Genomic DNA, 21,327 nt, shown 5'->3' on the forward strand with positions numbered 1-21,327 from the left:
GGTCTTTTAGAAGTAGGTGAGTTGTTTTTAATGTATTTTTCTTTCTTCTTGGGTTTGTCTGTTGGTAGGTTTGTTGGTTGTAAGTTGCTTAGGGGTTGCCTTAGGCAAGATAAAGCAACTAATTTAATAAATACAGTGGTAACTCGGGTTACAGACGCTTCAGGTTACAGACTCCGCTAACCCAGAAATAGTACCTCGGGGTAAGAACTTTGCTTCAGGATGAGAACAGAAATCGCATGGCGGTGGCGACGCAGTGGCAGCAGGAGGCCCCATTAGCTAAAGTGGTGTCTCAAGAACAGTTTCAGGTTAAGAACGGACCTCCAGAACGAATTAAGTTCTTAACCTGATGTACCACTGTAATAAATAAAATAAAATAATAAAAATAATAATTAGGTAAGCAACTTCTGTAGTGTGGTGTAGTGGTTAAAGTGTCAGACTAAGATTTGGGATACTAGAGCTCACTTGGCCATGAAGCTCACTTGGTGACCATGGGTGAGCCACTGACTCCCAACCTAACCTCAAAAGGTTGTTGTGGGGATTATATGAGGAGGGGGAGAACCATGTATGCCACCTTGAGCTAATTGGAGAAAAGGTAGGATATGAATAAAACAAATAAATAACCATGTACATTTTAGACAATGTGCATTCAGCTATTAAGTTACACATATTTTGCACAGCCATACAAAACAGAGTTCAGTCATATCACCATTTTTTCAAATACAGTATTTTGGTTTGTTTGTACTGAATGAGTGGGTTATCGTTTTCCAAAAAGGGGGAAAAAATCAATTGCTGATTCCATGGAAAACCTCGTACATTTCATATGTTCCCCAAAGTGAAGAACATTTGTTTGTTCACCACTGCAACCCTTGCCAGTGAAAAAAGACAGAATCCAATGCATCATATTTGTTCAGAAGTCCCATGCAGGGCTTCCTCTGGAGCAAGTGTGCATGGGACGGTGCTTCTTCACCCGTTATTATTCTGGGTGCCCTAGACATTGTCGTTGCTTTTTAACCAGGCAGCAATTCCTCAAGTAAAGCTTTCTGGCATCCCGGCGTCGCCGCGGCGAGATCGGAAAAGCTGCGCCTGTTGAACTTTTGTCCGCCGCGCTACGGTTAAAGGGGAGGACGCCAAGTCGAAGCGGGGACGCGTAGCAACAGCTTCAGCTTTCACTGCAGGCCCCGTTTCTAGGGCATTGGGCTCGTTGGCTATGAAAGGTTGTGAGGGAGGCAGGGCGGGGCAAGATGACAAGCTGCCTTCGAACGCCGAGAGGGGGCCGAGGCCGACCTCTGACCTCACGTCCAACGCGGCGCCTTGGAAACGGTTGCCCGGCAACGGGACGCAAGCGTCGGGGCCTGCGCTCTCTGGTCCCCACCGCCACCCAAGCCCGGCGGCCATGGATGCTGAGACGCTGCCCTACGCGCTGGACCTGGTGGCGAGCAGCGGCGTGTGCCTGAGCCCGGAGAAGCGAGCGGCCCTGCGGAACTCGCTGCTGCTGGTGCGCCGGGACTACCGCTTCGAGCAAGTCCGCCTGTGGGGCCGCATCCAGGGCACCCGAGGAGCCTACTACATCGCCGAGGGAGTGGGGCCCGACAGGGCGGGGGCCAGAAGCCGCCTCTACAGGTGGGCAGCTGGGCTCGCAGAAGATGGACTGCGGTGAAATAGGGCAGGTGAAATAGCGGGGAGGGAGGGGGGGAAGACATGGCTCCAGCAGATTGTCCCTGTCTCCTCTTTACTCCTGTGCCTTTAATAGCAGCTTCCCAGGTAGAGGTTTGCACAGGTGCGCTGTTTTCTGAGAAGGGTTGCGAGATGCCCCCAAAGTGTCAGCTGTCAGACTTTTCAGCAGGTCAAGCTTTTCCCTGCAGCGCAGCACCACGCTAGAAACCCTAATCTCACAGTCATTGGTTTTAAGCCCCATACTGGGTGAAAGATTCCCCACATTGCAAGAGTTCGGCTAGATGATCCTCGTGGTCCAACTCTACAATTCTGTGATTCTAATGGTGAGCCTTAGTTAATCACAGCTACTTTTTAAAATCCAGTCAAAACATTAAGTTCAAGTCAATGGAACAGAATTGAGGTCACGAGGGGACAGTAATGTCTAGAAGCAACATCCTCCTGATGCCTTATTAAAAATGTGTGTGATAGAGGGAGTGAGGTTAATTTTAAATGGCAACATAGGTAGAGAGGGCAAGTTAAACTCTAAATGAAAGTTAACACTTGTGGAGCACTTCTGAGTGTTCAGAACACTTTGCAGGCATTATCTATTATCTCCATATTGCAGATGGGGCGACTGAGGCTGAAAGAGTGACTTGCCTAAGGCCATCTAGTGAGTTAATGGCATAGGCAAGAGGTGACCCATGAACTTCACAGCGCAGTCCCTCAACAGTACATTCCTATTTAGAAACTAGTCTCATTGAGTTCAGTGTGTCATACTTCCAGGTATGTTTGTACTGGATTGTAGTCTTAGTCACTTTTTAAAGCCATTTTCTTACTGGCAGTGGCCACTTTGAGGCATGGAGCCACAATACAAGGAAGCTATATATATATGAAAGTTGTTTTGCAAGGCAAGGGGCATATTCAGGGAGAGGTTCATCTACCGTCTCTTGTGTGTCCCTGCTTTATATAGCACCCTAGCTTGGTAGGAATTCTGACCTGATCCCTTATGAGTTTGCTGCTATCTGTTTTCGTTTGGCTCTCAGATTTAGTAGCCATTCTGCCTTTCCTCCTACCTGACTATCTGAAGTGGCTTCCCCACTCCTCCTTCACACATTGTGGTGCCATGAGAGGGCAGTTGGTTTTTATCTCTGCATACCATTTGTGGATTCTGCCTGCTTGCCACCTGTTCTCTTGCTTGTTTCTGTGAGATCTTTCAGTAGACCTCCAAATGTCTGAAAACATGAGTTTTTTTGCCAATAAAAATATGCTTTACCCTTTTATTATGTATGTGTGAATAACAGCTTGAATTGTGTGGAATGGAGCCTTCTGCCACCTCCTAATGAGGAATTTACTGCACTGACTTCAGTGCTAAAGGGACGTTTCCAAGGGGACCCATCCTATGAATATGAACACTATGAGAAGAAAGAAGAAGGTGAGAGACCATATGAAGAGGAAGCAACAGTGAGTACATTGCAGCACCCCTGGGATCCCGTCACCTAATGCTCACAAGATATTTTGTCACAATTTGCACTTGTGCTTTTTTGAAGTAAAACATTTTTCCTAGTTTTCTAGGAATGCAGAGCAATATGATAAAATTATGACATAGGACTACTAACATTTTTGTGTTGTTTCATTTTTTTTTTACTAGTGTAGGAATTTATTATTTGGAATTTTTTTAAATTGGGTACCAGAGATTTGAACTGGAATTTCTTACAAACCTTTCTTATCCATTTAACATATCTGGTCCTTGGAGCTCACTGGACTTGGTGCAGACAAAATACTAAGTTAAAAGGCTTAACAGAAGCTTTTTATAAACACACACACAAACAGACCTGCACTCAGCTTCATACAGATATCACACAGGCATATAAAGAAAAGATAAAGGTAAAGGGACCCCTGACCATTAGGTCCAGTCGTGGCCGACTTTGGGGTTGCGGCGCTCATCTCACTTTATTGGCCAAGGGAGCCGGCATACAGCTTCCGGGTCATGTGGCCAGCATTACTAAGCTGCTTCTGGCGAACCAGAGCAGCACACAAAAACACCGTTTACCTTCCCGCCGGAGTGGTACCTATTTATCTACTTGCACTTTGACATGCTTTCGAACTGCTAGGTTGGCAGGAGCAGGGACCAAGCAATGGGAGCTCACCCCATCACGGGGATTCGACCCGCCAACCTTCTGATCGGCAAATCCTAGGCTCTGTGGTTTAACCCACAGCGCCACCCACGTCCCTAAAGAAAGGATACAAAAGAGCTACCATATTTTTCGCCCCATAGGACGCACTTTTTCCCCTCCAAAAATGAAGGGGAAATGTGTGTGCGTCCTATGGGGCGAATGCAGGCTTTCGCTGAAGCCTGGAGAGCGAGAGGCATCGGTGCGCACTGACCCCTCTCGCTCTCCAGGCTTCAGGAACACATCCGCAAGCCTTGCAAGCCTGGTGGGAGTTCTCGCGGGCTCACAAGGCTTGCGGGCAGCAGCCTGCAGCCCCCGAGAGTGTCCGCAAGCCTTGCGCGCCCGGCAGGAGGTCCCGCCGAGCGTGCGAGGCTTGGGGCGGCAGCCTGTCGCCCGAAGCACGGGAGCCCTCCGGAGGGCTCCTCGTGCTTTGGGCAAGTGTCTGCAAGCCTTGCGCCCCCGGCAGGAGGTCCCGCCCGGTGCGCGAGGCTTGGGGCGGCAGCCTGTCGCCCGAAGCACGGGGAGCCCTCCGGAGGGCTCCCCGTGCTTTGGGCGAGTGTCTGCAAGCCTTGCGCGCCCGGCAGGAGGTCCCGCCAAGCGCGCGAGGCTTGGGGCAGCAGCCTGTCGCCCGAAGCACAGGGAGCCCTCCAGAGGGCAGGTGAGTGCAAGGCTTGGGGCAGCAGCCGGGGGGGGGGGAATAATTTTTTTTTATTCATTTCCCCCCCAAAAAACGAGGTGCGTCCTATGGGCCGGTGCGCCCTATAGGACGAAAAATACGGCAATTCCTATGTTCCAAGGTTGGAATGGAAAGGTAGTAGAAGTTAGAGGTACCAGTGGTGACCTGCTATCCTTTATCCACCCCAGCAATCCAGCTACATATTCACTAGAGTTTGTCAAGAGATTCATGCCACGATTCTTCTCCCTCTATCCTTTTTTATACAGTTCTTGTAAAACATTGAGGTTCCATAAAAAGTAATGTACCCCACTCCACCACCCTGCTAGTAATCTAGCCTTCCCTTTCCCTCCACATTTGACTTTGGCCTACACCCCAGATGTATCCCATATGTATGAGTTGAATATTCCAGCAAGTCTCTATATACTAATTTTCCACTTCTCTCTGTGTGTGTCTCATGTGGAACACATACATACATGTGCTGAGTACCTTCTTAGTTGAACCCTAATCTCACTTTCCTGTACTCTTTACAGCTGGTCCCTCTTTTCCTAATCTTGCTGTAACCTAACTGCAGGCTGTAGTTCCTGTTTTGACACAACTGACCTATTGTGTGTGTGTTAAAACAGCATCTGTCTTAAGCCCCAATGCCATGTAATGAAAATAAATGTATTGGCATATGTTTCTCCTATGACAGATGAAGGCAATATACCGTATTTTTTGCACCATAACACTCACTTTTTTCCTCCTAGAAAGTAAGGGGAAGTGTCTGTGCGTGTTATGGAGCGAATGCCTACGGATGGCAGGGGGATCTGCTGCAGTCGTGAGCAGAGGATCCATGGTTCCCCTTCCTTCCCTCCTCCGTGGCTCGCTTTGAAACAGCAAAGCGGGAGAAGAGCCGCTGAGTGGGGAGGAGAGAGGGACAGAGAGCCTGCTTGCTTTAAAGGAGCAAAGCGGGAGAGGAGAGGAGCCGCTTACACGGGTCACCCCAAATTCACCAGCAGATCACATAGCATGTCCATGGCTACAGCTTGCACCCAAAAAATCACGCACCCACTGTTGCCTGGGGCCGCAGTGGTGCAAAAACGTGGTTACAAAGCATGGATCCACATGGATCCTCAGGATTTTTGCATTGGGCTACCCCAAACTCACCGTCAGATCACATGTCTGTGGCCACAGCACGAACCACAAAAATCATACATCCACTGTTTCGTTTAGAATATTTTTTTTCTTGTTTTCCTCCTCTAAAAACTACATGCGTGTTATGGTCGGGTGCGTGTTATAGAGTGAAAAATACGGTATATTTTAAGCTTGTAGGTGCATGATTCTGTTCCAGTTCTCATTCTAGTATGTAAAACTAAGGTGGCTTTTCTTAATGTTTGCTTTTTACTAAAGAACTTGATCAAGGAAGAAGTCCGTCTTGTATCTGCAATAGATCAGATAGATAAAGCAGTGGGTATTGTTCCACGGGGTGCCTATATAAAGTCACCACTGGGACCTGTGCATGAAAACAGAAACTTTGAAGGTAAGTCCGTGTAAGTCATAACTGCGTCTTTGAACACAAAAGTAGCCACAAACAGTTATTTCTTCCATGTTTGACTTGGTGGTGAGGGTCTCTGGTGCTTGTTTTTAAGTTGTATTCATTCAACTTGTTTTTATTATTGCTTGCTAGCCGCCCTGAGCCCAGCCTTGGCTGGGGCGGGCTGGGTATATATCATCATCATCATCATCATCATCATCATCATCATCATCATCATTACAGTGAGCTGAGGGGAAATAAGGGGATGCACACACTCTAAAACAATAGAAATACTTAACTAACTGACCACTTCAGTTCTGCCCTCCCTAACCAAGTCCTGCCTCTGCCCCCAAATCCTGGCTATGCCCATGGATGCACAACCAGAACTATTAATTGTTTCTTGGGGCAATGATAGCACTAAAGTAGAAAAAACTACTTTTCTTTGATAAATATTTTTTCAGTTCATTTTTTGCACTCATGCTCTTGAGTCTTGCTAGTCATGTGAGGAAATGTTACTATGCATGACAGTGTAAAGCATCCTGTCCCTCATGTGGAGGACCTTAATCATAGTAGATGTATGACAAGCCTTGTACATTTGACAACATAGGCCTATCTGGAATGACTTTGCTTTTGGAGCTACCTATCTCATGATCCTGTAGTGCTTTTGGTTATGGAGCTAGTTTGAAGAATTCTTCATTTGATTTCAGGGCTCAGTTTAGATTGCAGCTGCTACCAATATATTTCCCTTGAGCAACTGCTGGTTCAAAGTGGGCTCCATAAAAGTAACTGATTTTCCATGGTGCTGCAAGACTACCTATTTCTAGAGGTCTCTATCTACTTCTGTGGGTTCATTTAGTGTCATCAACACATAGATACTTTATAAGTCTATTAGATAGTAAGCTTGTAGTAAATTGAAAGATGGCAAAGTTCTTATTAACCCAACAGGTCTGTCTTTGGTGGAGGCTAAAAAATTAAGCTCCTATTTCCATTTCACGGAGCCTGTAAATTTGAAGAACAAAACTCTCCTGGAGAAAGCTGACCTGGACCCTGCCATTGACTTCCTGGATTCACTTGAACATGATATTCCTAAAGGTAGGGAAGATGTGACATTCCAAATGCAAAATGAAAATAGTGTTGTGAAGCTTTCATATCCACTTAAGAAGTGCTATCTGCTTTTTCACTGTGTAATAATAACAATAAGCATTTATATGGAGCTTCTTAGTGCTTAGAGAACTCTTATTTCAACCCACTGCAGGTTTGTAGGTCTACAATTTCCATATTGTAGACTGCAGGAAGGACTCTGAGCATGATGGCAGTTTACCTAAGGCCATGTAGCTTTTTCACGACCTAGCTGAGGTCACAGTTTCCACTCTTGTTGGTGTGTGTGCATAAAAAAAAGATGTATGGCCTTCCTTTCAATACAATAATTTTCAAAGTGGAGAACAATCTAAATACAGCAATAAAGCACACACACACACAAAAGCATGAACCCCATAAGCAGAGTTGCTAAACCCAAATAAAATCAGATTAGGCACACCAAATAGCAAAGGTTGCCCCAAAACTAACATGCTACATTATTTCTCATAACAAAACATGATACATATAATTTGTGCATGGTCTGGTTCTTCAGATATACCAACCTATCCAGTGGCAGGATAAAACACATAAAAACAAAATGAGCTGTTGCATCCTTTCACTGGGTAGCTTTGTCTGTGTCTTGTGTCAGCACCCTGTTCTGCTTGAATTTTCTGTGTTTTCTCTTCATTAAAAGGGGCTTGCAGCAGCCAGTGTCCTGGTGGGCAAGATAAGGCTACTTAGAGATAGGAACATTTTTATGTGGTTTGAAGTATTTTGCAAGACCATTTCCACCCAATATTGCCTCTTATCTAAATGGGGTCTTGTTAACTCTAACCTTGTATCCTGGGCAGTCTAAGTTCAAACTTTTCTTTGATAAATCTTTTACCTTGGCAGGAGAAAATGTAACAGTTTAGGAAATGGATGAATACACTCATTATTAAATGTGAATATCTTAGCCCCTAAGCGCAATGAAAACAATGTAGCTCTTATTGTTTTCTAATATATGCTGTTTTACAGCTCCCTCCTTAAAATACTTTTTGCTTCCAAATAAACATAACAGAGCTACCAGAACTGAATAAAGATTGCTCTTTTGTACAAATATGACCCTTTATTATCTGCAAATTGAACATGTCAGCCCTTCTGAAGTTTCCTAACCCCTCATCAACACAAACCTTATTACCTCTCCCACTTTCACACATTTCTTTTGCTTCCTATATGCTGTTCTTGAGTTCTCATCCTCTTAATCCCTTCTCCAGAGCCCATTCCACACTGCTCAGTATGTTGAATTAAACTATTCCATGTTGTGTATCCAATGCATCTCCTTCCCCTCTAGCTTCTCATTAAATACTTCCAACAGAGTTTGTGTAGAAAAGGGTGTTTTAGAGGCTGTGGTGCTCAGGCTAGAATTTGGTTTGTAGCTTATCATGAATTTTTACATCCTTCACATAAAAATCTTTGCTGATTTTGTTACTGTAGTTAGGGCTAACGGTGTTTGTGCTCATCCATTATTTCAAACAAGAAGTCAAAAGGGAACAACAAAAATTACACGAGTTAGTTTTTGTATTTAATGCCCCCCCCCTTTTACGGCCAGTATTAGTGAACTTCTCACAGCCAATTTGCTTTTCAAAGTCATTAATCTATTACCTTTACTTCATGAGCAGAGTAGCATGTGGCATGGCTCCTTCCTATCAGTAGGGTGGCCATTTGTCCTACTTTACAGAGTGTAGTCCTCTGTTTGTAGGGCTGTAAAGTACATGTCCTGAATAAAGATAAAGAGCTTTAAGAGGAGACAGCAGGGTCTTTGAAGTTGCTCATCTGCATTCAGTAGACTGAGCATGCAGACAGGTTACCTGGTCACAGTCTTGCTCTCTGGTGAGAGGTCTTGTATTTCTGTTTCTAAATCTGCATCATACTTCTAAATTGCACTTGAAGCAGCTTGGCTTGTCAGTAAATGCTATAAATTTGATATGGCTTCCAATATGAATTTGATGAAGAATTGTACAGAATTTGAGAATGGGAAGCTGGAGTGAGAGAGGGAGAATATTTGTGCTGTGATCAGCATGACTGCATTCAGAACAGCAGTTATTCATCCTGCTAAATACAGAGTTTTATAAATTTGTAACACAAGGTGGCATCCAAATACAGAAATGTCTGAATAAATTCCACATAAATGCATGAAAATATCACCCCAATATCATAATGCCAGTGAAAATACAATTTTTTTTGCTCATGTTCACTCTACAGAAGTGACAGGAAAGTATAGAAGCAGCTGCAAAAGAGAGGACTTTGAAGCAAGTGACAATAGGATAGGCACTCATATGTCTGTGAAAATGTGTAAGGCATGCCTCACAATACAGTGGTACCTCTGGATGCGAACGGGATCCGTTCTGGAACCCTGTTGACATCCAGAAGCAAACACACCCAGAGGCGTCTGCGGGTCGCAATTCGCCGCTTCTGCACATGCGTGTGATGTCGTTTTGACCGTCTGCGCATGCGCGAGCAACGAAACCCGGAAGTAACATGCTCCGTTATTTCCGGGTCGCCGCAGTGCGCAACCGGAAAATACTTATCCTGAAGCTACTTCAACCCGAGGTATGATTGTAGAGCTATGAACTCTGAAATACTAGAAGAGGTTTTAACAAACAGGCTTGCTATAAATCTTATTATTTTTCAGATACAGCAGATCACTTCATTTGAGCCTAAGCAGTTGCTCTAGTTTTGTGTGGTATACCATATTTTTCGCTCCATAAGATGCACTTTTTTCTTCCTAAAAAGTAAGGGGAAATGTCTGTGTGTCTTATGGAGTGAATGTGTGGTCCCTGGAGCCGAATCGCCCGAGTGTGGCGCGCGCCGTTGCCCTGCGCTCCCCAGTTGCTGGCAGCCTCCCCTTTCCCCTGAAGCCCCGAAAAGGTTTGGGAGTGGCGGGCAGGCTGTGCACTGTTGCCTTGTGCTCCCGGGCCGCTCTCTTTGTCTGATTCTAGAACAGAGATCTGATTTTAATCTTGAGCTCTCAATCTTTCATTTATATGTTGAGTTGTGTGATTCTTGAATTGGCCCTCACACATTTATGGATATTTAAGATGAATAGAACAGAAATATAGCTCATATTATGACTATAATATACCACAGCTACGAAATGTATATCACGAGCCAGAGCCCCAGCTTCTTCCAACTCTCTTGCCAAAATAACTGACGATGGTGCTCATTGTGTCTGATTACCAGGAGTCACTATTAGGTCTTATTATACTATATTATACTTCCCTCACTGCTTCTGAGAACTATCTGTATCAGAATTATCCAACACTGGTTTCCTTTGTAGGGTTGAACTTTATCGGTACAGCATTTAATGGGGCTTTAGTATTGGGCGATGGGGCCTCTTTGTGCAAGTGCTTGGAGAAAATCCTCCAGGTTTTATGTTAGTGCTTTAATAGATGCAAAAGCCCCAGGTGCTGGGAGGATTGAAGCTAAGAGACATGAACCTGTTTTATATCCAGGCATTAGCACAACTAATTTATTCCCTTTCACAGTCCCCCCCCCGCTCCCCCTGAAGTGATTAATCCCCTATCAAGCTCTGTCTCCAGCTATTCAAGAAGCCTGAGTCTGTAGGGTTTTTGGTGTTTTTTTTTAACAGCCCCTCGCCAGCAATCAGACTGTAAGGCAGCCTGTTATCGGTGTGTGGTGGAGGTGGTTTGAAGACAAATGGCTGCCTATCTCCCAAGTGGCCTTGCAAAACGCAACAAAGTGCTATGCTGTGCTGGCCACCTACTTTCCCCCAGCCTCCTCTCCCTTCTAACGTTTCACAGATGTGACCTGAGCCCTCCTCTTTCATAGCTTAACACTAAGCAGCACCTCCACAGCCTTGTGAAAACTCTGAGCCCGACAGCACTTTACCTCGCAGCCTGCCAAGAGCCACATGGGCACAAGACCTTTCAAGCTGCTTTTCTGAAATCCAAACTAAGAACTTTATAATGGATGAGGGGGAAGTAATGGTGTCGGAGAGAAAATGATGTTACCAAGAAGGCACAGAGAGGGGGGGGGGAGTCTGGTGGTGCTTCTCTAGTCTGTTCTTGAGTGGGGAAGGGCAGCTTTGAGACTTGTGGGTTCAAAAGATAACAGCAGTGCAGCCTTATGCAACATAGTAGAACAGGCATAGGCAACATTCGGCCCCCCAGATGTTTTGGCCTACAACTCCCATGACCAGTGGTCAGAGGTGATGGGAATTGTAGTCCAAAACATCTGGAGGGCCGAAGGTTGCCTATGCCTGTGGTAGAAGAATCCAGGAAGCAGCCATGCAGTGAAATGAGTTGCTGAAGTATATGCTTAACCTTCTGGAGGATAAATGACTCCCCAGACTGTGTGGATAAGTTGATCTGGTCAAATGGCCAAGTTAGCAGGTAATTTGCTTGTCCGTTAATACTATTTTAGCATCGGGCTGCTGTACCAGTCACCTTCCAGTAGGAGACACTGTGGGGTCAGCCTCAGTAGGAAGAACAGAAACCCTAATCAAGTAATATGAGAAAAGTTTGGACTCTTTAGTGAAGTGAAGACAGAGAAACCAGACTGTGTGTGGTATATGCTGACCTCTTGAACTGTGGATATGGAGAAGAGACTATCAGCCCTGCTAGAGTTCGCACAACTTTCAGGAGGCTATATTGCTTTCTCTTAGTACCAGCATCTTATGTGTGTTCAGCTCAGGGTCTCCCATGATTTTCCCTATCAAAGGCCACACACTAGGCCTGTTCGTGCCAAGAATGTGTGTCTGTATTGACACTTTTGGAGTCTGATGTTGCTACTCCTACACTGATCATAGGGTGTTCCCTCAAGGTGTGACCTTTTCTTTGGAACTGATCCTTATGAGACAATTGTAACATGAACAAGAGCCAGTTAGAATTGCTGCTTTTGACTTTCTGACCACCCACAATTTGCCCAAATTATTGGAACTATGCCTATATCTCTTGAGCTTTGCTTCTGTATGTAATAAACTGTCATACTGGGTTTTTGGGTTCAAATTGTCAAGTACTTCAGGGGTCTGGTTTATCAAGAAATCTTGGCTACTCTTCGTGAAGGAGACTGTTCATTGTTTCTGAGGTGGTTTTACTGTCCCAGAGCAAACAAGGACAGGGGAGCCGAGAGTCTGTTGTGTCATTCCAGGGCATGTAATTATAGGCTTTTAATTTTACTTTTTGAAAGGGGAAAAAATATTTTCTCCCTTCAATATGTGACTTAGTTTCTGCTTCATATCTTTTCTTTCAGTTTTGTTATAGGGCTCTTGATTCTGCGTTAATAGCTGCTGAAGCCTTGAGACAGAACCAGGTTATATTTATTACATAAATCAGATATGGTCTAAATCTTGTTCTAGGGACTAATGAGCCTTAATGAAAGTAAAACCCTACCACAAGAGGCCGTTTTTAGGAAACCAGAAGAAAATTTAGCATAGTCAGACTTCATAAAGCTCTATCTGCAACTATCTGGTGGACGTTGCTTTGGGAAAGGAGACATATCCCAGCTTCCCTTTGTAAATGAGGGGAGGAAAGGTAAATGTATAGGTCTTCTTTATGAATAAACTGTATGCAAAAACAACTTCAAAGCATGACAGTGAAATTTTCATGCAAGTTGAGAAATAAGGATACAAAGCCCCCCCCCCATGTTTTCATAGCTAATCCTTTTAAAAGTTGACATTAGGGATTCACTGTTTCATAGCTCCCAGCTAGCTACCTGTGTGCTCCATTTAGTAGTGGATGGTCTGAATATTTCTGAATACCCACTGATTGACTTTTAGAAAGTAGTTTCTCCTTGGCTGTTCTTAATATTTGTGATGAAGAAATCTTATAGTTGAGCCAGATGTTGAGATCTCAGTGATGGTCATCCTCAGAACTGCCAGTGCTCTTCTTGCATGCTGAAGAACTTTTTTTTAATTACCTGATGCAGAGTCTGCCAGTCTGACCCTGCACAATTTGTGCAAATGTTGGAAGAATTTTTCACTGTCACTGTCAGAGCATGATGCTTATCCCAGAATTAAATTGTTATCCTACCATGTGTCCCAATGCATGTCATGGTCAATACAGGATATAGTGGTTTTGAATCCAAATACAGATGTTATCAAGTAGCATTATTGGAAACTGCAGCAACAAAAATAAGTGCAGACAATAAACTACCAGTGGATTGTAAAGGAGATTCACTAATTTGAGCAACTAAGTAAGAGAAGCCTTTGGAAGCTGTCATCAGGGTTTTTTTATTTGTTATTTTTGTCCTGCTTTGTATGCTATTTATGAATTGGTAGCTTAATTTGCACATTGTATGTCTGTTTCAGACATGTCCCTCTTATTTGTACTGTATGCAATGACCTATGGCAACAAGCAAACATTTATTGTACCAACAGAACATGTGTGCCTTAGTCTTTGAGGTCAGCATGAAAATTTCAGTTTATATCTAGCATATTTGCAAGTTGTTTTGGCATTGTATTCAGCAATGTATTATTCTATTGCAATAGTACTTGACAGAGATCACTGTTACTAGATTGGAAAGCTGAGATGAGAGATAAGAGATGAGTAGATGGAGAACAGTAGTGCAAAAGAGAGCTTCAGTGTGACTCATTGGGTAATTTTTAAGATATAGACATGGAAGACCTTGTTTCAAATCAAAGTTCAGCCATGGACTCATTGGGTGGCCTTGCGTTCAGTTTCTATCCACAAAGTAGGAAAAATAATAATCTACTTAACAGGATGAAAGTAAATGCTTTGAAGTAAGTCATTCTATAAATCTGAAATAAATGATAAAAATTAATCATGTACTCTGGCATGATGTAAAGGAAATAAAAGAAGCAGCCATCTTATGAGCACAGGTCTATGCTTTCTGGACGAGGCTGCTATACCACCACCCTGCTCCTCCTTTTTTATTTCTGATGGTGAGAAAGGAGAGGTTGGGGTCAAGTTTATGTACGTGATACAAACCGGATAAGCTGTAATGAAATTCCCATCAAAAGCCTACCCACATTGACCTAGGGCATCGCTTTCCCCTTGTTGTGGGAAAAGGTTCTCAATCCACATCCTTCTCCCTGCTGTGTGTGTTGAATTATTAGTTGGAGGACTAATTGCCCTTGTTCAGGTTTGCCTCCTGCCCCAGCTTTTTTGGAGTGTGGCCAATTAAGGTGCTTCTGCCCCAGCACTCTTGTCACATTTCATCTCATTTCAGTTTTGATCCCTGTAGTTCTGGAACTAATCTTTATATGTTTCCCATACATGTACACTTCCTCCTACCAGAATTGCTGTTTTTTGTTTTTTTAAAAATATTCCTTTCTTAATAAATACTGAATTTGTACAATTCTATCCATACTCATCTCAACAAAATCTACCATATGTCTGATTCTGATGTAACGGGAAACCATGGTTTCTTATAACTCCCATGAGCTGCGGCAAGCCTTGAACTGTGTGCTCCCTTCTCCTCTTGCATGCCAGAAGGGAACAGAAGCTGCAACTTCTAATTTTAAACTAACCAGTTTTCTGCAGTGTCCACAGTTGGGGTAACTGATTTGCCTAAATCGGGGTGGGAATCCATTTTCAGCCTGAGGGCCACGTGTGAATGGCTTGTATAGGTACCCCTCCCTCCTTCATCCAGGAAGCCAGATGTATCACCACAGTTCAAGAACAGGCACAAGCACTTGCAGAGGGATGGGGCTTGGAGTAGGCAAGCAACTGCTGGACGGCTGATTAAAGAGGACTGGAAGGCTGCCTTCAGCCCATGGGTGTGAGGAACATAAGACGCCATCTTACACTGAGTTAGACCACTGGTCTATTTTCCACAGTATTATCTACACCAGGGTTTCCAAACTTGGACCGCCAGCTGTTTTTGGACTACAGTTCCCACCATCCCTGACCACTGGTCCTGCTAGCTAGGGATGATGGGCGTTGTAGTCCAAAAACAGCTGGGGACCCAAGTTTGGTAAACCCTGGTCTACACTGACTCATAGCTGGTCTCTATGGTTTCAGGTGAGGGACATTCTCAGCTGTGCCTGGAGATGCCAGGGATTCTTCTCCATCCTGTTAGTCATCTGTTTATCCCAAACTTCTCAGTGCATCCCCCCCCATCACTTTTCAAACCACAAAAAATCTCATTTGTTTTTTTTAAGTGGATTAGTTGTGCTAGGGCAAATAACTTCAATCCACTCTTAACTGTTCAAACATAAGTTCTGGAATACCTCTGAATCCCTCCCACAAAACAGTGATAGTCTGGAGGTACCCTCAGAAGGGAAAGCAACCAGTCCCCTTCTTGTGGGGACAAAAGAGTGGGTTGGAACTGCACAGGGGGAGCAAAGAGGGGATCATTCCATCTGGCAAGTCAAAATGCTTGCCTAATGTTTAATGTTGGCAAGAACATGTTGGGGGAAATGGGAGTAGTTCAAAATCAAAGTGCAACTGTATATATGGATGCGAGAGAAGTGACGTAGTTAATTCTGTTGCACTTGTTTTAGCAGGAGAACAAGGAGCAGAAAAGGATGTATGCGAACACAGCCATAGCCATACGATGCTTTGTGAATAGTATCACCTAGATATAATAGAGGTGTCACTGTTTTTGTTTCCCTAATGCGACCTTTTGGAACAGGCAGCTTTTACCAACATTGAAAACTGCTTCTTCCCATCCCCACCCCTGTTCTTTGAAATACATCCAAAACAGGAGTGTTATGGAAGAGTAGATTTGAAGTGGATCAGCTCTGTTGTTTTAAGGGCCTCTCATTTTACAGTTAGTAGATCAAGCGTCTCCATTGCCTGCATATCACAGAGGGCCCAGGTCAGAGCCCAGACAGACATGGGGGATGAGAGTGGATACAGTGGCAGGCTGGAGAGAAAGCAGAAGCCGAGGGGAGGGAGGTTGACGTTTAAAACACAGGCACTAGGGTCCTGGCAGTTGACAGAGGGCCATCGAGGAGTCAGTGGCTGGTTGAGCAGACAAGCTTTCGGAGCAGTGTCTTGTTTGGGAAATGGTTAAGCTCCTCCTCAGCATTCCCACCCGTATTTGGCAGGGTGAAGGTTGCAGCCTGCTCCAGAGGGGGAATGGGAAGCTCCAGATCTTCATCCAAAGGATATTTTTCCCAGGCTCTTTCCTCCCACACAGACCTGACAGGCAATTTTTTTCAGTCCAGACAGTATTTGGCTTAAGCTAGTTCTGGCGGGTGCAGCTTAAAAAGCAAATTATGGGGTTTATAGTTATTTGAAAAAATAACACAGTAACCCTGCAAAGCTTTTCTCATGAACGTGCCATATGCCGGATCTCTGATCCTTAGTGAATGTCATCTTCACTGCTGCTGAAATACTGTTGGAGCCACACCTCCTTGTTCACTGCCTCAGCTGGTGTCTTGTGCTTGCTGCTACGTGCTGAGCTCTGCCCACCAAAGTTTCTGACTGGGATATTGACAACAGAGGCAAGAAAAGTATCCCCTTCAACCATAGATAACATTTATGTGCTTATTTAAAATAAAAGTTGTGCGGCTACAGGAAATAAAGAAAGCATTAATTTTGGTCATAATCCAGCTAAATTGTGATTAAGTCTTTTTGAAAGTTGCAACTCACTTGTTCCTTTGGTTTCAATGGAAATGCAGTGCAATCTTACAAATGTTTATTTGGAAGTAAGGCCCACTGTGTTCAGCAAGGCTTCCTCCTGTTAAGCCCAATCCTAAACATACTAGGGAGTAAACCTCACTGAATGCAGCGGGGCTTAATCCTGCAAAAACATGCATAGCATTATGAACTCAGTCATGCTTAATTTTTTTGTTAACTCATTATGAGAACAAGATATATTATGTAGCATTAGTTGACAATTCTGTTACATCCTAGGGTAAGAGTTTCTATTGTACATAATACCATAAAAGCTACTTGAGATTCTACTGCATATAACGGATCATAATTTTGAATCTGAATTTAATACTTAATTTTCTTATAGGATAATTTATATCATGCACCTTCTGCCCTAAAGAAGGCCATCAGATAGATCTCCCAAGTATTCTGTTAGAACAGCCATGCTACTAAACCCCTAGTCATTTACTGTGCTACGCTGCAGGGTTGTTTTTTTACCTGCCTGCTTTTTTTCCCCTAAAGTCCTCTTGTGAATAAAAAGTAAAATATAATAATAACTAGCAGGCTAGAGGATGCATAGCAGCTGCTATACTTCCTCCCCTACTCCCCATCATTACGGTCTGTCCATTTTCTCCCCTGCTCCATTACTAGAGATCCTCATAGGAAAGGGCTCCTTTTTCTTTTTCACAGTAAAGGGCAATTGGAGCCAGCTCCAGCTTGTCTCCATTTGCTGGAGCGTATCTTGGCCTCAAATAGCAGGCACAGACAGAGCTGGCTCAATGATCCTTGTGCAGAAGCTGACCGGGCTGGCGAAGCAGGGACCCTGCTTCATCAGCCTGATCACTTGCCTTGAAAATATTCCATGCATTTGCCTCTGTGAAATTCCTGGGCGCCAATGGTGATCAGATGAATGGTTAATACAATTCTGTATTAAAAACAATAATCCTGCCTTGCAGAATTACAAACAGACAAGAACTCAAAAAATCATTGTCTTCCAGGAGTTGAATTGAATTGAGGCATTTAGTGTTTTTAGCATGCCAACTTTGTGTTTTGCTATGTAATTATGTGTAACAAAATAGGTAAGAGGTTCCGTGAATAAATTGCACCTTAATTCACAGCCTGATCTCTTCATGGAAGAAATTTTATAGAATTGAGAACGTAGAACAAATGTTCCCAATTTCACCTCCATCTCAGTTGTGCGAAGCAGTGTGTTGATTACAACTAAAATGGTGGTGTGCGCAGAGAGTGACTCATTTGGGATAGTCAGAGTCTCAATTCAGCTGCTCAAAACAGGAGAAATGGGACATTGTGGTGGGTCTGAAGTTTGATTGGCAGGTAACAAGGGGAAAAGCAGTGCTCTTTTACGCAGGGCAGCTGCTTTGTGCAACAGCTGCAATTTTTGAATGGCCTTTAATGGCAGTCCCAAAGAGGATGTCCCAAGGAAAGTGTGTCAAGGAAATCAATATAGGAAAATATGGCTTGGTGGCCGGGGTTGTGCTGGAGGAGATGCATCAAATTGGCCTTCAGAAAAGAAAGGAGAGCACCCCTGCCCATTGCTGCTCTTCCGAGTGTCTCTGAGATTTATCCTAAAGCTAAGTTGGGATAATGTATGTAGCTAACACACCTTTCAGTCTTCTTGCTTCCTGGACATTTCTTTTGCTATATGAACTACATGTAGCATCAAGCATTTGCCAAAGCTGACAAGCAGCTTTTCTGAATTAGCTCTGTCATCAAGTGAGGATTATCATCTGTGAGTCTTTTTTCTTTCATTGCTTTATTTTGATGGTTTTAGGTTACTGTCTCCCCCAAACATCTTCTAGCCTCATGGAACCAAATCTGCTTTAATACTCTTGCTTCTCAGGCTGTCATTTCAGGAACTGAAATACTCAGCAAGCCATTGAGCAGCTGATTATAGTAGAAAGTTCATTTTCACATTGTCTCTTAACCTTCTCAGCAGCACCAAAGCATAATTAATATTGAAGCTAATCCCTTTACTGCCCCAGTGCACACTTCCTCCAAAGGTGGAGGCAAATTAAGACTCCCAAGGAAAATTAACTCTTCTATAAACTACTTCCGAGCTGGAAGCTCTGTTAAGTTTCTTTGTCATTCACTTTCCTCTTGCTTTCTTTCCCTTAGCTTGTCCATTGGCTAAATTTCCTTCCTGATACAGGCAATCGGAAAATGTGTCCCAAAGTTGCATTTTAGCCTCAGGATAAAAGTCTCTCAAGTCCCAAATCAAAACATTGATTTGATGCATTGATTTCAGTTGATCTATGCAGTGTATGACTAATGTTGGCTATTGACAATTAAGATAGCTAGCCCACATGTAGTCTTGCTTCAGGTGGAACACACACACACAACTGGATGAAGAGCTGCATGCTTAGTCACTGCCCCTAAAATGCCTCATGCAATAGCTGGGGCTCACACCTATCGATGGAGCTGAGGGAAAATGAACAGCTATTGGCTCCCATTTCTTAAACAATTTGGTATTATCAATCTGACTGGAGCTGCACATTTGCATGTAGAAACTTTCATTTATTAATTTATTTATTTTTACTATGTTTTTCTACACGCTGGAAGCTGGCCAGAGTGGCTGGGGCAACCCAGTCAGATGGGCGGGGTACAAATAAATTGTTATTATTATTAAGCCAATGTGCACCTCATGCTGCTGCTGGTTGGCCCTGAAGGCTTTTGCCCCTAGAAATCAAATAAGCTGTAAGGTGCAATGTTTGTCCTTTTGGAGCTTCTCTTTGGAATAAATCTAGCTGATTCTTGTACACTTTCCTGATATTATGGGAATGGCCTTAGCTCAATGGTAACCTGCTCTGCATGCAGACTGTCCTGCCTTCAATTAGACATCCCTAGGTAATCCTAGAATTGCAAAATAAGTCATCTAGAGAGGTTATTTACCTATGCTGATATAATAGAGAAGCTGAATGTAACTCATTAGCAGACCTTGTTTATGTCTTCAGCTTCAGGACTTAATGATAAAAAGGTTATCGTATGATAACTGGATCTTACTAGCATTATTTGCTTGTTATTTTGTGGACCTGGGACCTCATGCTGGAGTTAACACTTTTCACATAGAAAGGTAGCAGCTATATGAGGTGGTAATACACAGTTACACTGGTCTGTTTACTTGTGTGATTAACTGAGCCAAGAATACAGTAGTCTGTACTACAGCTAAGTCAAGCTTGTTCTAGTGCCAGTGTTCACTGAACACATATGATCCTAGTTTGGCTTATCACAGAAAAGCTGTCTTTGTCAATTAGGATGAAATCCAGCATCCTATTCTTATGCAGGGTCCTGGAGCATCCAGTTTGAGAGGGGAGGCAGAGTGGTAGTACTACGAAGTTTGCTCTGGCCTGGACTCACATTCTACCATGTCCCCAATACTAAACAACATGGCTACATCTACTTTGGCAACGCAGAGAAGAACCTGGACCTGCCCTTCATGCTATGAATAACAGCACGAGGCCGAAAATGGAAGAGATGCCTTGTACTAATTTTGTATTTGAAACTGGGTATGTATTTTTGCTTTAATAGATCAGCATGGAATCAGTCTAATGTGTTAGTGAGACCATATTTTAAAATATTAAGTAGATCAGCTGTGTGCCATCTAGCCTGTAAGCCAGCTGTATGTCATCTACTCCTTCCCTCTAAATTATAAGTCAGTCTCCTTAGAGTGCAGCAAGACTAGTACCAGAAGCATAATTGTTGGTTCACTTTTGTTTTACTTTGTATTTATGTACTTAAACATTGATTTGGCAGGGTTTGTTTGTTTGTTTTGGTAATACTGCATTTGTTGAATTTTGATTATTGTCATTTGAATTTACTAACATGCTCTGTAATTTGTATGTTTGTATTTTCAATGTTTTGATTTTTTTGAATGTTTGGTGTGAGCGGCTTTGGGCACAGCTCATTGTGGAAAAGCAGCATATAAGTAAACTAAATCATCAGTAAACACCTCTTGATAAATTACCATATGCACTTGCCATATGTACTCATTCCCTGCAGGGCTCATATTCTGCCTCCATTACTTTACAAAGGAACTAGAAATAAGAGACCTCCTAGGATTAGGAAATCAGGAATCCTAATTGTCGGTTTGCTATCCAGGCACATAAACTATGTAAACACAGAAAATGAAATTGTTTTGTGGTATAAAGTGTTACAGATGGTTATGCATAGTCTACAAGTCTAGTAGGACACACGAGTGATTTCTGGTTTGACTATTTGCTCTGGACTCCAACATTTCCTTTAATTATGCACACTTTCTAAACACACATCACTTTTCCAATTGCACCAACAAAATCAGGCTGTAGTGCAATCATTCTTCGTGTACAGTACTTCAGAACTTGATACTTTATGGACATTATTTTTGCTTTAAGTATACATTATATTGGGCTGACCGCACATATTCACAGATTCCATAAGTTGCATGTATTTCTGAGATGTAATTGTGTGTGAAAATGAAGTTTAGAATGCACAGGTCCTCTCTAGAAGGTTTCATTTGCAGCATAAAAAAGCCATTACAAAAATACCATTCTCTCTGGAGAGAATGGAATGTTGCTGTGTCTGATGACTTTGGTTAATAGGTTCAGGTAGGGAGGGATTACTGCGAGCTGGTAGATCTAATAGATTGCTGGCCAGTGCCTCAAAATAGTGGCTGCA

The 21,327-nt window shown here is 43.3% G+C and overlaps 1 protein-coding gene across 3 annotated transcripts; it reads left to right on the forward strand.

The window, feature by feature from the left end:
- Nucleotides 1–780: 780 nt before the first annotated feature.
- Nucleotides 781–20,637, forward strand: RSPH9 (radial spoke head component 9). Of its 3 annotated transcripts, none has more exons than XM_083497110.1 (5): nt 781–1,620; nt 2,955–3,114; nt 5,890–6,019; nt 6,959–7,105; nt 18,793–18,994. In XM_083497110.1, exons 1-5 carry the CDS (start codon nt 1,208–1,210, stop codon nt 18,819–18,821), a joined length of 879 nt encoding a protein of 292 aa, XP_083353236.1. In that variant the 5' UTR covers nt 781–1,207; the 3' UTR covers nt 18,822–18,994. The 3 variants fall into 3 exon arrangements, with proteins under 3 accessions (XP_083353236.1, XP_083353237.1, XP_083353235.1); XM_083497111.1 differs by lacking the exon at nt 18,793–18,994 and adding an exon at nt 19,929–20,637 and having other exon boundaries at nt 782–1,620; XM_083497109.1 differs by lacking the exon at nt 18,793–18,994 and adding an exon at nt 19,959–20,637 and having other exon boundaries at nt 788–1,620.
- The last annotated feature ends 690 nt before the right edge of the window (nt 20,638–21,327 follow it).

Source organism: Podarcis liolepis (genome assembly GCF_965112155.1).
Source record: "Podarcis liolepis genome assembly, chromosome: 3".
NCBI lineage: Eukaryota > Metazoa > Chordata > Lepidosauria > Squamata > Lacertidae > Podarcis > Podarcis liolepis.

Bases quoted from the DNA above. Each gene is read 5' to 3' on its own strand.
- RSPH9 (XM_083497109.1), top strand. From the start codon at position 1,208: ATGAAAGGTTGTGAGGGAGGCAGGGCGGGGCAAGATGACAAGCTGCCT. The intron at 1,621-2,954 runs GTGGGCAGCTGG...TGTGAATAACAG, and splicing joins GCCAGAAGCCGCCTCTACAG to CTTGAATTGTGTGGAATGGA. The intron at 7,106-19,958 runs GTAGGGAAGATG...ATTCTTATGCAG, and splicing joins TGAACATGATATTCCTAAAG to GGTCCTGGAGCATCCAGTTT.